Source organism: Lepisosteus oculatus, chromosome 12 (genome assembly GCF_040954835.1).
Source record: "Lepisosteus oculatus isolate fLepOcu1 chromosome 12, fLepOcu1.hap2, whole genome shotgun sequence".
Classification (NCBI taxonomy): Eukaryota; Metazoa; Chordata; class Actinopteri; order Semionotiformes; family Lepisosteidae; genus Lepisosteus; species Lepisosteus oculatus.
In genome coordinates this window covers 24,998,836-25,013,334 of record NC_090707.1, presented here as the reverse complement: position 1 = coordinate 25,013,334, position 14,499 = coordinate 24,998,836, and the positions used below count along the sequence as shown (strand labels likewise).

Sequence of the window (14,499 nt, the reverse complement as noted above, 5' to 3'; positions counted from 1 at the left end):
CAGAGGCCTACATCCACACAGACTGCTAACTCAGCACTCAGAAATCCTGTACTGCCTAAACAGGTGACAAGAGAGCTAAACTTGTGTCATAACTATGGCAAAATACAGCCTACAGGTAATTTTCCTTTATAAATCGGGATGCATCAAACTGAATGGGAATCTACTTCCCTGTTTTAAAAATGCATGTCTAACCCTGAGAGCCTTTAGCCAGGGTATTCTTCATAAAATAAATCCATTACCTAAAATTACAGAACAATAACCTGTCTTAAACAAGGTTTAAAGCTAGAATGTGGTCTTTAAGGTTTATCCAAACAAGATACTCTCACTGGCATGTGATCTTGCCTGATCACCTGATCAGTGTATGATGCTGTTAATATTTGCCTTTACTATATCCTTCAACATCTGGAGCATATGTGAGACTTTTTTTTGTTGATTTTGGCTCTGCATTCAACACCATCTTCCCAGAACTTCTCCAAAATAAACTCTTATTTAAATGTTCCCCTGCCCACCTGCCAGTGCATCACCCACTTCCTAACAAACGCAAGACAATATATGCAGATGCGCTCTTATTTGTAAGATTGCTTATCTGTGAACATCAGTGCACCTCAAAGCTGTGCTCTCTCCTCATTACTCTACTCCCTGTATACCAACAACTGTATTTCCAGAGACATGACTCCTCTGTTAAACTACTCAAAGATGCAGATGACCCACCCTGGTGGATTTTATTGGCAATAGAGTAGAGACCAGGTACAGAAGGGAAGTGGATCATTGCAGCATGGTGTGTCACCAACACCTTAATGGACTTTTGGAAAAACCTTCCAAAACCCTCGAAACTGACAAAGTTGTAGTGAGTTTGGTACAGTCTTTCAACAAAAACTGCCTGGCACCTGAACAGCTTCTTCCTCATAGCTGTCACCCTACTTAACAAGGACACATTAATACAGGATATAGTGTGTATATAATTGTGAACCTGTACATGTTCTCTGTATGAAATGTTCATGTACAGTATCATTGAATTGTTTCTGGCTATGTTTTCGCACTAGTACACCAAATCAAATTCATTGTACATGTAATGTACATGGCAAATAAAGCGCTTCTGATTTTGATTGTGGAATTCACACGTCTGTCACATTTTATATTTTAGTTACCAGATCTGTGAATTCATGTATGAAAAGAAGCACATGTATGACAAAATCATACACTGCTATCTGAAGGACCCTTTGAGAAAGGTGGGTTGAAGAAATCATTTTTGGTTTGTTGTTTTTTGTACTGCAGTTATTTTGTATTTATGCTGAAACTCTTCTGCCTCCATTAAACACATTTCAGTGACATTTAGAAAGCTAAAGCTACTAATTTGAAATCCTTACTAATAAATGATTAATTCTGATTGTATTTGATCAAGTTAATAAAACATGCCATGGAAGAGTTGTTTTTTGCTTTTAAATTCAGTCTTGACTTCTGCAGAGTGACTGTAGTTTATTAACTACACTGTATTTTTCTTTAGCTCCATTTATACTCTTTACAAAATGTTTTGATTTTACATTGCATAATTTAAAGTAGTTATTATTCACATGGGCATAACAGTAGTTCTTCATCTCCTATAATAAATCAACGAGATAAAAGGTCCAGGGGCACCGTATAAATGGCTGACCCTGCGCTCTGACCCAAAGTTTCTTTCCCTATCTCTGTGTCTGTGTGTCTCATGGAGAGCAAGTTGGGGTATGTGAGAAGACAAATTCCTAATACAAGAAATTGTATATGACCAGCAAAGTGATCTCATGAATAAAAACAATGTGTTGTTGATATTTCCAATGCTTGAAATTATGCAAGATTTATAATATATATTGTATGATTTTGCAGTTAATCTAATACTTTAAACTTCTTCTTTTTCCTTGTCATGAAACAGGAGGAGGTTTTTAACTATATCCACAACATCCTATCACTCCCAGGATATAGTGTGGAGGAGAAGAAGTCAGTGTGGGACAAATCTATGGAACATATTCAGGTGCAGTACTACACACATCACAAGTGAATCCAGTGTAAAATGCTGGGGCAACAGTACATTATAATATCTCAATATCTCTGCTCTAGAAGAAGAAAAGTATGTAACAGTACAACCCATAAATTGCTGGATGTTACAAGGCTAAATATAACTACACACGAGATGCCCCAAAATAAACTCAGAAGAACTGACATTGTTACAAGGCTAAACTGTTCTTATAATTGCAATCCAAGATCACTGATTTTTATTTTGACTTAATTGCTCTCTTCTCTGCAGGGGCTCCTGTCCATTGATCCTTCAAAGGCAGCTGATCTGGTTGCAATCCACTTTGCAGACGAGGTTCAGCCCATCATTGACAAGCTGGAGGTAAAATGCTTTGCTACAAATGTCTTCCCTATCTTAAAGAATTCCACAGAGTGATCATCAAGAGCCAATGTGAGATTTGCTGAGATTGAAAGAAATAGCCAGTACTGCTTCTAATGCTGGATGGTAGTGATTTATCACTCAAAATAGAAATTAGAAGGGTGAAAAGTGTGAATGTTTTATTCTTGAAACAATACAAGATAATTGAGTTTGAATAACTCAATTTTAAGAAGAAGAATGAGGTTTTTACCAGTAACTCAGTACAAACACCTACCTTCTGAAGTAAGTAAATTGGGAAATAACATTTTTTATATTTTCGTATAATATCATCCAGCCGCTATATAACCCTGCAACTCACAACTGGCAATCCACTGAGGCTGAGCAGGTGTGAGTCTAGCTAGAATCTGGATAGGAAACCTCCAAACCTCCAAGGAAAGCTAAGTTTGCTGCTGGAAGAGGTGTTACTGGGACCAATAGAGAGCACTCACTCTGCGGTCTGTTTGAGTCCTAATACCCCAGTATAGTGACGGGGACACTACTGTAAAAAGGCGCCATCCTTCGGATGAGACTTAAAGCTCTCTGTGGTCATTAAAAATCCCAGTGAGTTTCTCAAAAAGATCAGTGATGTTGCTGCGGTATCCTGGCCAAACTTCCCCCTGGCCTTTACTAGTCATGGCTTCCTAATAATCCACATCCGTGAATTGGAGTCATTACACCAAAGTGCTACACATTGGTGGTGGATGGGGGTCCTAATCTATGAGGAACATAGGCAGATGCATATAATCTCAGAGATTGCTATAATCAGGCTTCTCATTTTTTTCTTACACTATAATGAGAATATTATGAGCCAAAATACATTGTCTCATACTAAAACTAACATTCCAAACTAATGCTCTTGAATGCAAATACATAACAATTTGGTCACAGTTGTTTTCTTTCTGCTTTCACTGTTTCAAACTGGAAAATGTGGATTTTTTTTTCTAAAAGAGCTTACCTAGCTTCCTTTAGGAAGCTGTAATTCTAACTGTTGATAAACTATAAGAAACCCACTTGATCAGACACATCAGTTTGCTCTTGCACTGTTTGAAAGATAATGGTATCTAAACCTGCCGACCCCAAATTTAATTTTCCAGAATTCTATTCAGTATTCATTGAATATGAGACAGCCTCAAATGTCTTGCAAGTAACTGGTTGGAAATGTTACAAGTAGAATTATCTTAAGATATATTTAAATTAAGAAGTATACAATTGATTTTGTGTTATCATTACATTGCTGGGTATCTACTAGTTGAAACCTGTTTTTAATCCTCAGTTATCCAAGACCAGTGAGCTGGCAGTTTTGAGATTTATTAAGAAGGCATACCGTTATTTACTATACTAGTTATTTAATGCCTTGTGAATACAGAACATTTTTCATGCTGTCCTGAACTACGAAGTCACCTCATGATGAATATGCATGCTGAGTAGGCTTGAAGTGCTGCTTAGTAATTAGGTGTAAAGAGTAGAATATGATGCATTGTAGTCTACTGAAAGATCTTTGAAGCTTATTCCATGGGTCTTAAGAGATGAAAAACTTGAAAGACTGTTCCCCTTCTGCCTGCTGCCTGCAACGTTTGCCAATTCCATAGGTTGTTAGCATTGTCACTTTACAGACCTCATTGCAAAACATTTCTTTCAAGTTTGGTCTGACATAAAACAGCTCTACTGTGCCTATATACCAGTGTGTTACACCAACATAATGATATGTTATAAAGGTGTTCTCTTGATAAGCAAAATTATCTTTTTCTGTATTTTCTTTCTGGGGTTTCACCAGGCTATGCCAAAAGCATTTAGTCTATATCCAAAATGTGTATATTTTATAATTAATGTGATTTTTTCCTTTATGCTCACAATAGAAACAAAGCTACTTAACTTCAAAAAGGTGATTAAGTAAGTTGTGCTCTGCACAGAAATCTATGTTTCCAAGTATTGCTCTTACTGTACCTTTCGATGTCCTGAACCCATAAAAGATTATATGTTGGGTGAAATGGTAGTCCATTATCAAAGTATTAATAGGTTCCTGCATGCTCCAGGTACTGTTAAGAGCTTCTCATTTGTCACTTATAACAGATAAGATGTTTAACTGGAGCAAGATCATTTTAATGGAAACATGGAAACACGTTCATTAACAATAGTCATAGTAGTAGAGATATAGTGTTAATTTATATATATATATGTATGTTCAAGCTGTATTTTTGTACAAGTATAGAAAATTAATGGAATAATGGCGATAAAATTATAAGAACAGAAGAAAGGTGCAAACAGAAGAATGACATTCTGTCTGTCTAGTTCATTTGGGTCGGTTAACTCTGACCTGACTCTCCACCTTTTTCCTGAAAGAAATGAGGGTGTGAGCTTCAACCTCAATACTGGGTAGCTTCTTCCAGACTCCCACAGCTTCCACAGAAGTTCCTCCTGTTTTCATTTTCAAATGCAGTTTACCTTATTTTCCCTGTTTCAGTGATAATTCTGAAAAAGGTCCAAACATGGAGTATTCCTATTTGAAATCACAGCTGAAAACAAAATTTGTGTAGGCTGCTTATAATATTTGCAAAATGTCCTAGCCTGATAGTGTTTGGTAGTCTTTAAAGCTTTATAGAAACAGTTATTCTGTGGTATTGTAATTGTGTCTTTCTATATTTTAATATTAAATACAAGTCATTATCAGTCTCATCATTTATATGCACACCAAAAATGTTATGAATGCATTTAATCTGTTCTAGAAACTGGAATATCACGTGAAACATTTTTCTAGGTACTGAAATTACACAGTTACAGTACCTATGCTAAAATGGGATGTTGTACCTATCAACTACATTTATGTACCTTAATTTAATCAAGTTTTGTTTGTTCTGAGTCTATAAAGATTTCCACATAACTATCAAACCTGACTTTTTTCCTTGCCCTATTTTTAGATCACTCTGCAGCTAATAACAGTTCAAACAATTCTTAAATCACCAACATCATTAGCATAGGTTTGGCCTGATTCCTTTCTGTTTGTCTGAGATAGCTATATCTCCTTAAACTAACTTACAGTAGTTCTAATTTACTCTATGTGCTTCCAGCACAGGATGTTGTTCTCAAGATTTCAGTTCTGGGCTTCTTGCTGTTTATTGAAATCCAATAATGGATGCATGTACATTTTCTAAAAATAATCAGTGAAAATGCACAGAGTTCATTAACTGCCTCTAAACAATGATTAGCAAAATACAGCCCCATTAAAGTACTTTTATTGACAGATCCATTTTATAGTACAGAAGAGGAAAAAACATGAAAACATCTTGATTTGCTTTGCACAATTATTTTCATTATCCTGTTTTCTAGAGTTACTGTTAAATAAATATGTATTGCATTTTGTATAAAATGATATTCCATCCACTGTCTAATTAAAACACATCCTGTAAGTTCTTTGAAGAAATATATTGCTGATTCTGGTTATACATCATTTACTTAAGAAACACTGGTGTCCTCATTTTTTTTCTAGTTGGTCATTATGATTTGTTTTATTAAATACATTTACCTGAATATTTAATTTGCTGACAGTAATACATGTTATGTTTAGACATGTTTCTTAAGAAAAGAAAATGTTTTTTAAACTGATTTGTTTCTGTGACTAAAATATATGAAGGTCATAAACAGTTAATTGTTACTATTATGACTACCAGGCAAGGACACATCACTATTATTATCCATACAGTTAATACAATTTTTTTTTTATTTTGTTTTTTGTTTCTGGGCTCTGACTTTTGAGTTAGAGATCCATCACTGTTTAGTTACATTATTGCTGTACCACTAACTTTCACTGTTTATAGAACTACTGTACATCAACAAAGAGCTAGACATAAAAACATGTCCTTGTAAAAAAGAAAAGAAGATGTTCTCATTATTCAGTTTTTATCCATGAGACGGAAAAAAGCACTGTGATAAAGGCTCCTCTGTGTCTGAATGTTGCTGACTTGTATCTTTGGGCTAAAAAAGTTGGGGTGCATCTTGTATATACTGTTCTTTTTTCTAAATGGTGTGTGTTTTGAGAACTACTTCCACCCCTGTATAATCTGAGAGGTCCTGGGCAGAAGGAGAACCCTAACCCAAAGAGTATAGGTATGCAGAGGTGAACACTTGGTAGTATCTTCAAATGTGGTTGAAGTATTATATAATGGCTTTTGTCATATCCACCTCTACCTTGGTAAAATAGTTGCTAGGAACATGGTCATTATTTTTGTATGGATATATATATATATTCACATTTACATAAATGTCAGGGTAATTATTATTCTTTATCGTGGAAATAACAGTGTAGGGATAAGTGTAACTTATTATTATCGTGACAATAACAGGCTTTCTAATGAGTGAAAATGGGACGGCAGTAATCTATGAATTGGTTTCCAAACCTGTAAGAATGTTATGCAATTACTGTCTCAAACGTTGTGAACTCACCTATTAGTGCTGGATTTTTAGTGTTGCTGGCCAGAAGAAGTGCTGTTGAATATGAATTTTCAGGATCAGGAGCCTTCGTTAGTTAGGCAAGGTATCCTTGGGATGCCATACAGCAGTGTACTTTGTGTCTGGGAGATGCCTGTGAGATATCAGTTTCAACAGTGAAACCGTCATCCCTTTGGCTTATGAGAACTCTGTCGTAGGTGCTTTGGCACACAAAATATAAAAAAGAATGCAGCAGGTTACTTAATAGTCCACAATTCAGAGGAATGCATACATTTCCCCATCCATGTAGTGCAGATATGGGAGGTTGTAACTGTACAGCATGTCAAATGAATTGACAGCTGTTTAGATACAGCACTTAAAACTTACATATACTGTAGTATCTAATTCAAATAACTACTTCTCAATCTGTGATAGTTGTTACATATATTTGGAGGGTTAAATGATCCCCCATAGCATGCATAAAAAATGATTAATTCTGAAGTTAAAGTACTATATATTAATATTTGTATTTTCCTTCTGTGTGATACTGTAGGAGTTTTTTTCAGTCTGTAGCAGACTGAAATGACAGTCTACTTTGTTTTTTATTTAGTTTTTTCTACTTGTATGTAATGTATGTAATTGTTGCTACATTGTAACTTGAATGTACAGTAATCTGAATATGCAGTATGTTGATTACTCTGCATAGTACATATATTATATGAACGAGTCTAAATATTTTAGGAATTCTGTTTCCATACAGAAAATGCATTAGTTTAATTCATAGCCTTACAAGTGATATAAGTGTGGTTTTTAAGTGATTTAAGTTAAGGTTTATTGTTAGTTTGCTTTGATCACCCTTTTTATAGATGGCTTCAACATTTGCAATTTTCCAGTCACTGGCCATTATCACTGTCTGTGACTGAAGGCTTATGAAAGCCTTCTATTATCTCTCTAAATACAATTCATTGAATACCATCATTATTTGGAGATTTGTTGATATAGAATTTTCCTTGATGAATACCTGACTGAAAAATTAATTTAATATACCACCATTTCCCTTTCATCATATTGAAGTTTTCCATTTTTATCTCTCAGTTGCTTCGTTCTTTGGTGTTTATATTTTGTTGTCATACAGGAAAAACCCTTTAGTTTTTATTTAAGATGTCACCACTGCTAAGCAATGCCTCACAGACCACTGAAGGTGCTTTCCAGAGAAATGAGTGCTGTGGAAATCAGCACAAATACAGGCAATTATAGCTGCGGTTCAATGGGGCTGTGTTCCCAGGAGCACTGTTTCTGGGCTTCATTTGGGTATCGTTAATGGCATTACTGATATTTTTACTACAGAACAGATTTAAAATCCATGTTTTTTTTTTAAATTGAGTTTTAAATGTAGTCACAGTTACAAAAGAAATCTGTAAAATTTGGATCTTAAAATCTTACTTTCTTTCTAGCCTTTCTACTGTTTTTACCTATGCTAGTAGTTCATTATACACATTTTCTTTAACTAGATCCTGTTTTAATAATTGTGTTAAAAGTACTTTCTTTCACCATATATTTTTCTTAATTGATTTATTAATCATTTGGGTAACTGCTTTCTAACCACGGTTATTCTGTTTTTCAAGCAAAATATCCTTTAAATGTATTCATTCTCTGCTTGTTCCACATCTATGCAACCCTTTCTACTTCTTTTAAGAACTGTCTCATTCCTTCAGAGCCTACTTTCCTGAAATTGTAAACCTACCTGTGCAGTTTCAAAACATGCTAGTGAAAAATTCAGATTACAGTCACAGCTCCTTAAATGAAATCAATTGTTTATTAGGTCTAGTTGACCAGATAATGTAGTAAACAATTTATATAAAAAGTCTTCTGTACACCGTAGCAAAACATTTTTGATTACTCTTATTTTTTATTGAGTATTTGTTTATGAGTCTAATGTTTTAAGGTTTTAAATGTGTACTTAATTAACTTTCCATTTGAATTACAAAGGCTTTGTTTTGTATAGAAGAGGATAGCACGTACAGAATGGAACTTATATACTACAAAGTATTTTTAGAAAACAGAGGGATCATTACCATAGAGGCACACAAAAGATATGTACATCAACAAACTCTTCCATAGTTTGAAAGTTTAAATTGAGTTTTAATGAGCACATCTTCTAACGTCAGTCACAAATTTGCAGCTCAGCTTTATTTTGCTATGTTTATGTCATATTCATGAGTTGTGCTTGCTGGTTTACTTTCTGAATTTTCTTTGCCTGTTATCAAATTTTATTCAAGCCCATATTTATTTGGGAGTACAAATATGCTTAAAGTATGAGTGGCACTATTTTAAGCATACCACATTTCTTAACATTTACTTCCTTTAGGGTTCAGGTAGTTTTAAAAGTCAGAGAACACATCTTTCATTTGTCCAAAGACAATACAAACAGCTTTGGTGATCTCAAAACACTATAGTACCCCTAGGTATCCAGTTTGGCAGTTCTCCCCAGATTATCTTAATATTAAATTTGCACATTTCAAGGAGTCATATCACATCAAGGTGTCATATCAATGAGTGATGTCTGTCTGAAGATGTTAATGATATGAAGATCCCTGCTCCAGAAACAACATCCCTCTCTCTTGCTGTTCACATCATAAAAGTTGTTTTATGTTGGAGTGGATAGGACTGGAGTCTAAAACACTTTTTATAATATCCTTAAAGTGATGTTAACTGAGAAAAATGTGTATTCCTTGATATGCCAGGTCTAAGTTTTCTGGTATTGAGTGTTGATCATGCAAATAAAAAAAATGCAATACAGAACAGATGGCATACAGTAATATAAAATTGTGACATCCCCAGAGACTCAGCGTCGTAGTGATCTGTCTTTTTATGGGTGGTCCCAGAAAAAAACACCTAGCTCCTCCTTGAGCTTCTGGGTAACTCTTTTCTAGACCCAATCTGTTACTAATAACTAGGCAGCTAAGTTGCTTATTGGCTTCAAATGGCACATAGTTTCACAATGCCCTAGTACTACCAAGGGTTCATTTACAGTAAGGTCCCACACAGAGGCCCACACAGGTCTTTCTGGTTACACAGAATTAGCTACAATACAGGATTCTGTATTTGTATCTTCTCTTTGTATTCCACTTCTCTTTTTCTCACAGCACTGTAGCCAGTTAGAGAAAGCAACAGCAGCTCTTGCACTTTCTGCTGTCTTTAAAGAAATGCGGCATTGGGAAGCAATTCCTGAAGAACTTTTACCGCAGCACCATAGAAAGTGTGCACACTAGTGGCATCACTATGTGGTACAGCATGCTACAATGTACTACAATGCATAACAGAGGTGCAATACAAAGGGATGTAGCAATGGCACAGAGGATTGTAGGATGTGATTTACCATCAATCAGTGAGATACACACCATCCAGTGTCGCAATAAAGCCCAATCCATCATTCAGGATCCCAGCCATTCTGGCCACAAACTGTTCTCCTCCCTGTGCTCTGGCAAGCGGTACTGCACTAGACTCAAGAACTGCCTCTATCCTACTGCAGTAATAACAGCTAACTGCAGTTCCTTTAGACCACCTGTGGGCAAACTACCTCCCTACGAGCTTCATCCGGCCCGCCAGCCAGTTTTAACCGGCCCTTGAGGTAAAAAAACAAATTAGTCAATACTCGCCATATTCCACTTTGGTGCCGTTTATTCTTACCTTTCATTATTCGTGCTATTAGATGGCGTATTAATGTTTTTCCACAGTGATTCCAAACTGCATCGCGCCACCTAAGCATTGTACAAAGATGTTGACTTTGTTTTACAAGTTGTTCACAATTATATTATTCAAATAATTTCAATAAAATGTGGTGTCAATTGTTTTTACTGTTTTGATCAAGCCTATTGGTTTTGAAAATGATTAAAAAATAATAAAAATTGGATCAACTTTGTTTTTATTTTGACCCATCATTTCCTTTTCAAATTTTTAATCTTTTGTAAAATATTGCACTGCCATCAAACATATTTTTGACAGGGGAGGCATGTGGAAGATTTGACAGGTGAAGGGAAGCACGGAACCAAAAGGTTTGGGAACCCCTGCTTTACCAGTTTGATTCCCCCTGTTAGAGTGGGCCCATCGTACTGTGAGGGAACCTCTGCCAAAATTAGCGGATTAAAGAAGCAGAAAGTTGACAGTGAATGCCGAGTGTTCAACAAAGAATGAACTGCAGAATACTTTTTCACAGAGGTTGGAACAAAGGCTATATGTTTAATTTATAAGGAAAGTCGCAGTGTTCAAAGAATACAAGCTTAGTCTGCATTTTTCTACCAAACATGCTAACTATGCTAGCAATCTGTCACGCGAAGAGTGGGCTAATAGAGCTTCCAAACTAGCCGCTAGTTTACAGGCTCAGCAAAATGTATTTTTCCGCCCTTGTACTATCCAAGAGGCAAGCACAAAGGCAAGCTACCTGCCTGCATATAAAATTGCTAAACAAAGCAAGCCGCTCTCTGAAGGGGAGCTCTCGAAGGAGTGTATGATAGAAGCCATAGATATTCTTTGTCCAGAGAGCAAGAACAAATTTGAGAAAATAAGTTTATCATGCAGTACAGTTACCCATCAGGTCGAGGTAATAGGTGAGTTAAATGCCAAGTTTTATTCAAGTTTTATTTTTTTATATTTAAAATATTTTTTCTCTCAGGTTATTGTTAACTTTGAACTAATAAGCCTATGTTGGATTCTAAACGTATACAGGGCATAGGCTATCTGTAACAGCAGCCTGAAATGGCGCTGTACAGTTTCCAAATGTTGTGTGGCCCTTGGGACAAAAACATTTGCCCACCTCTGCTCTACAGCCCTTCAAAAATGTTTTATAAATATATGTTCAGCAAAAATATGTTCACTTCAGTATGTAAAACACAAGATTCTGTTTTACATCCAATTGGATATCTACCTATGTGTTTTAAAAAAGTACATTTCTTAAAATATGCAGTACACTGTATGCAGATATACAAGTGATCACTTCAGGTTACTCTTTGTGTAAGTGATCTGCACACTGTGCAGTCATTTTTCTCCTTATTCAAGCAAGTTAATCTGTTTCAGGTGTGTAGATCACTCAAGAACTTTCTCAAGTGAAGCTGTGCATCCTGCTTCCAAGTGTGGTTTCTTAGGTATAGCCGAATCTCACAGTAATATTTTCATCATTTTTTTGTGCATCTTGATTCAAACTTCTATAAAATATGTAGATTTCTCAGTCTGGGCAAGCCCCTCCAAAGCTGTTCAACCTGGTTGTTTATGGGATACAATGCTGTGACATTTGAAGTATATTTGAGCCACAGTGGAAGTCCCCACAGCTACACCTTGACCAGATTATACAGCTTGGTGAGACCAGTAAACAAACATTGGGAAGCAGGACATTGCCTTACCCTACATACTGGGTAATGGGACTTTTCAAGCATGTTCACCATTTTGATGTCTTGTTCTATTTTCTTTCTCCAGAACTTGTTATTACAGTATAATTTTTCAGACTGCAATAAAAATGTTTTTTTTTGTTATGTTTTACAGCTTCATACATCTTATGCTGCATTTCTATGACTTAAAAGGCATAATCGTCTGACAGCACTTTCTGTTCTGTCTGTTTTCCAGGATGATCATTTGCTGTTCCAGTTTTTGAAGTGTCTTCTTGATCCCAGGTTTGTTTGACTGCTTTAATTACCGTGCCATGACTGTTTATATTTCCTGAATTTTTTATGTGTTACTAATGTGTCAGAAGAAGGTTGAGCAAAGGTTTTAAAGTTTTATTATAAGGCTCAGGAATGACTAATTTTAAGTCTAGGGATGAGAAATACATTTGATTCAGTCTGACTGCCTACCTTCTACCTACTTTTATCTTTGCCCTGTTAAAAGATATGTACTGTGCCTTATAAAAGTCTTTCACCCTTCCAATGATGTCACATTTTGTTGAAATACAGATATGTGAACACGATTTTGAAAGTGAATATTTTAAAAGAACATAAATGCTCTAACTAAACACATTTATGGATGAAAAGGGTAAATATCAGCAAAAACTGCAAAGAAAATTCAAAAACAAAAAAAAAGTTTGATTTCATAGGTTTTCAATAGTCAGTACAAGGTGAAAACACTTCTGCAGTAATTACAGCTGCGAGTCTTGAATGAAGATCTATTCCTTGTATCACCAAATTCAGGAGGAGAATGTCAGGTCATCCATTTGTCAGCTGAGTAGAAAGTAAATCTTGCAGCAAGACAATGATCCTAAATATACAATCACAATTAAAACAGAATGGCTGAAAAAGAAAACAAATCACCTTTAGGTTTGGCTAAGTCGAAGACCATACTTAAAAGCCATTGAAATGTTATGGCTGGACCTGAAGCAAGCTGTTCATGAAAGAAAGCTTTAATTTCACCAAACTGAAGTAGTTTTGTATGGAAGAATGGGTCAAAATTCATGAAAGACTGATAAACAATTACAGGAAACATCTAGTTGAAAGCATTGGTGCTAAGATAGGTGCCACAAATAACAAAATCTAGGGGTTCAAGTATAATATTTAATGTTTAATTGTGTATTAAAATATGTTTTATGTCTGTGTTACAAATAATCAAATTATCTTTATCTTTTATTAAAACTTTCATGAGGGTCAGATTGTATTTTAGGTCTAAAGTACATTATATGAGAATACAGACCAGTTTAGGGGCTTCTCAAATATTTTCTTGATACAGTATAGTTTTGTAAGTGCAATCAAATTGAACTATTTTAATTTACTTTATTTTCCTACACACTATAGTGTGCGGGGGAAGAAAGGTCTGAAAAATAGCAGTTTTCTTCTTATCTCCAAGCATTTCTATTTTGGTATTTTTGCTTGACACCTAAATCTTAGCAAGTGAAATAATGACAGATGCTGCAGAGTTAATCCTACCACATGTCTCTGTTTTGGTCTTTGCTAACTGATAAAGTGGAGATTCCTGAAGTTTGTAGACAGATTTTTATGGATTTTAAATACCTAAAAAGAAAAGTCATATGGTACAGGGAAAATGTCGGGAATTTCATTGCGTTTGGAAACACCATGTGCAAAATGACATCATAATAAATCTGCTGATACCAATAATATTTTTTTTCATAATTTTCCAGAATTGCTACAACAGCAGTATAATATAAATGAAAAGGTATGTTAGACCATAGCCTATAAGCTTTTATCTGTTGGATAAAAGACTGTCCTTCTCAGCTGTTTTTTTATTCAAGGGACATTGTATGCATCATACTGGAAAAAAGGATTTTGTTTAGTTTTGTTTGGGTTCTGAAAGCAGTCTGCTGCTGTTTCCCTGAAAGAGTGCTGCTGCCTCTTTCAGGGAAGTTCACCTCTTGGCCAGTGACCCTGATAGTATGAGAGATTCAGGCTTTTCAAGCTGAGTAGCTTCCGTTTCGGACTTTCAGTACATGCTGCGACCTGGAGCTTTTCAACAAGTTAAAGCATTTTTCTGTAAATGAATTTAAGTTTTATGGTTAGGCATCCTCCTCATTTTTCTACTTGTAGCATTTTAACTGTCTTAAAAATAGTACATTCCATTGGTCTACCCAATGTATTTTCACCACAGATAAATGATACAATGCACTGTAGCGGGCAAATACTTGAGTCTTTCCATGCAGTTTCAATTTCCATTCCAATTCTCTTCACATCTGGAACCTG

At 35.4% G+C, this 14,499-nt stretch overlaps 1 protein-coding gene across 1 annotated transcript in view; it reads left to right on the top strand.

Annotated features, from left to right (window-relative positions):
- vps8 (VPS8 subunit of CORVET complex) overlaps nt 1-14,499 on the top strand; it is a 372,860-nt gene that overhangs the window by 126,210 nt on the left and 232,151 nt on the right. Inside the window, exons 31-34 of the mRNA XM_069196707.1 lie at nt 1,145-1,229; nt 1,907-2,005; nt 2,279-2,368; nt 12,443-12,489. Coding sequence (XP_069052808.1) covers nt 1,145-1,229; nt 1,907-2,005; nt 2,279-2,368; nt 12,443-12,489 — 321 coding nt within the window. The remainder of the gene's footprint in view (nt 1-1,144; nt 1,230-1,906; nt 2,006-2,278; nt 2,369-12,442; nt 12,490-14,499) is intronic.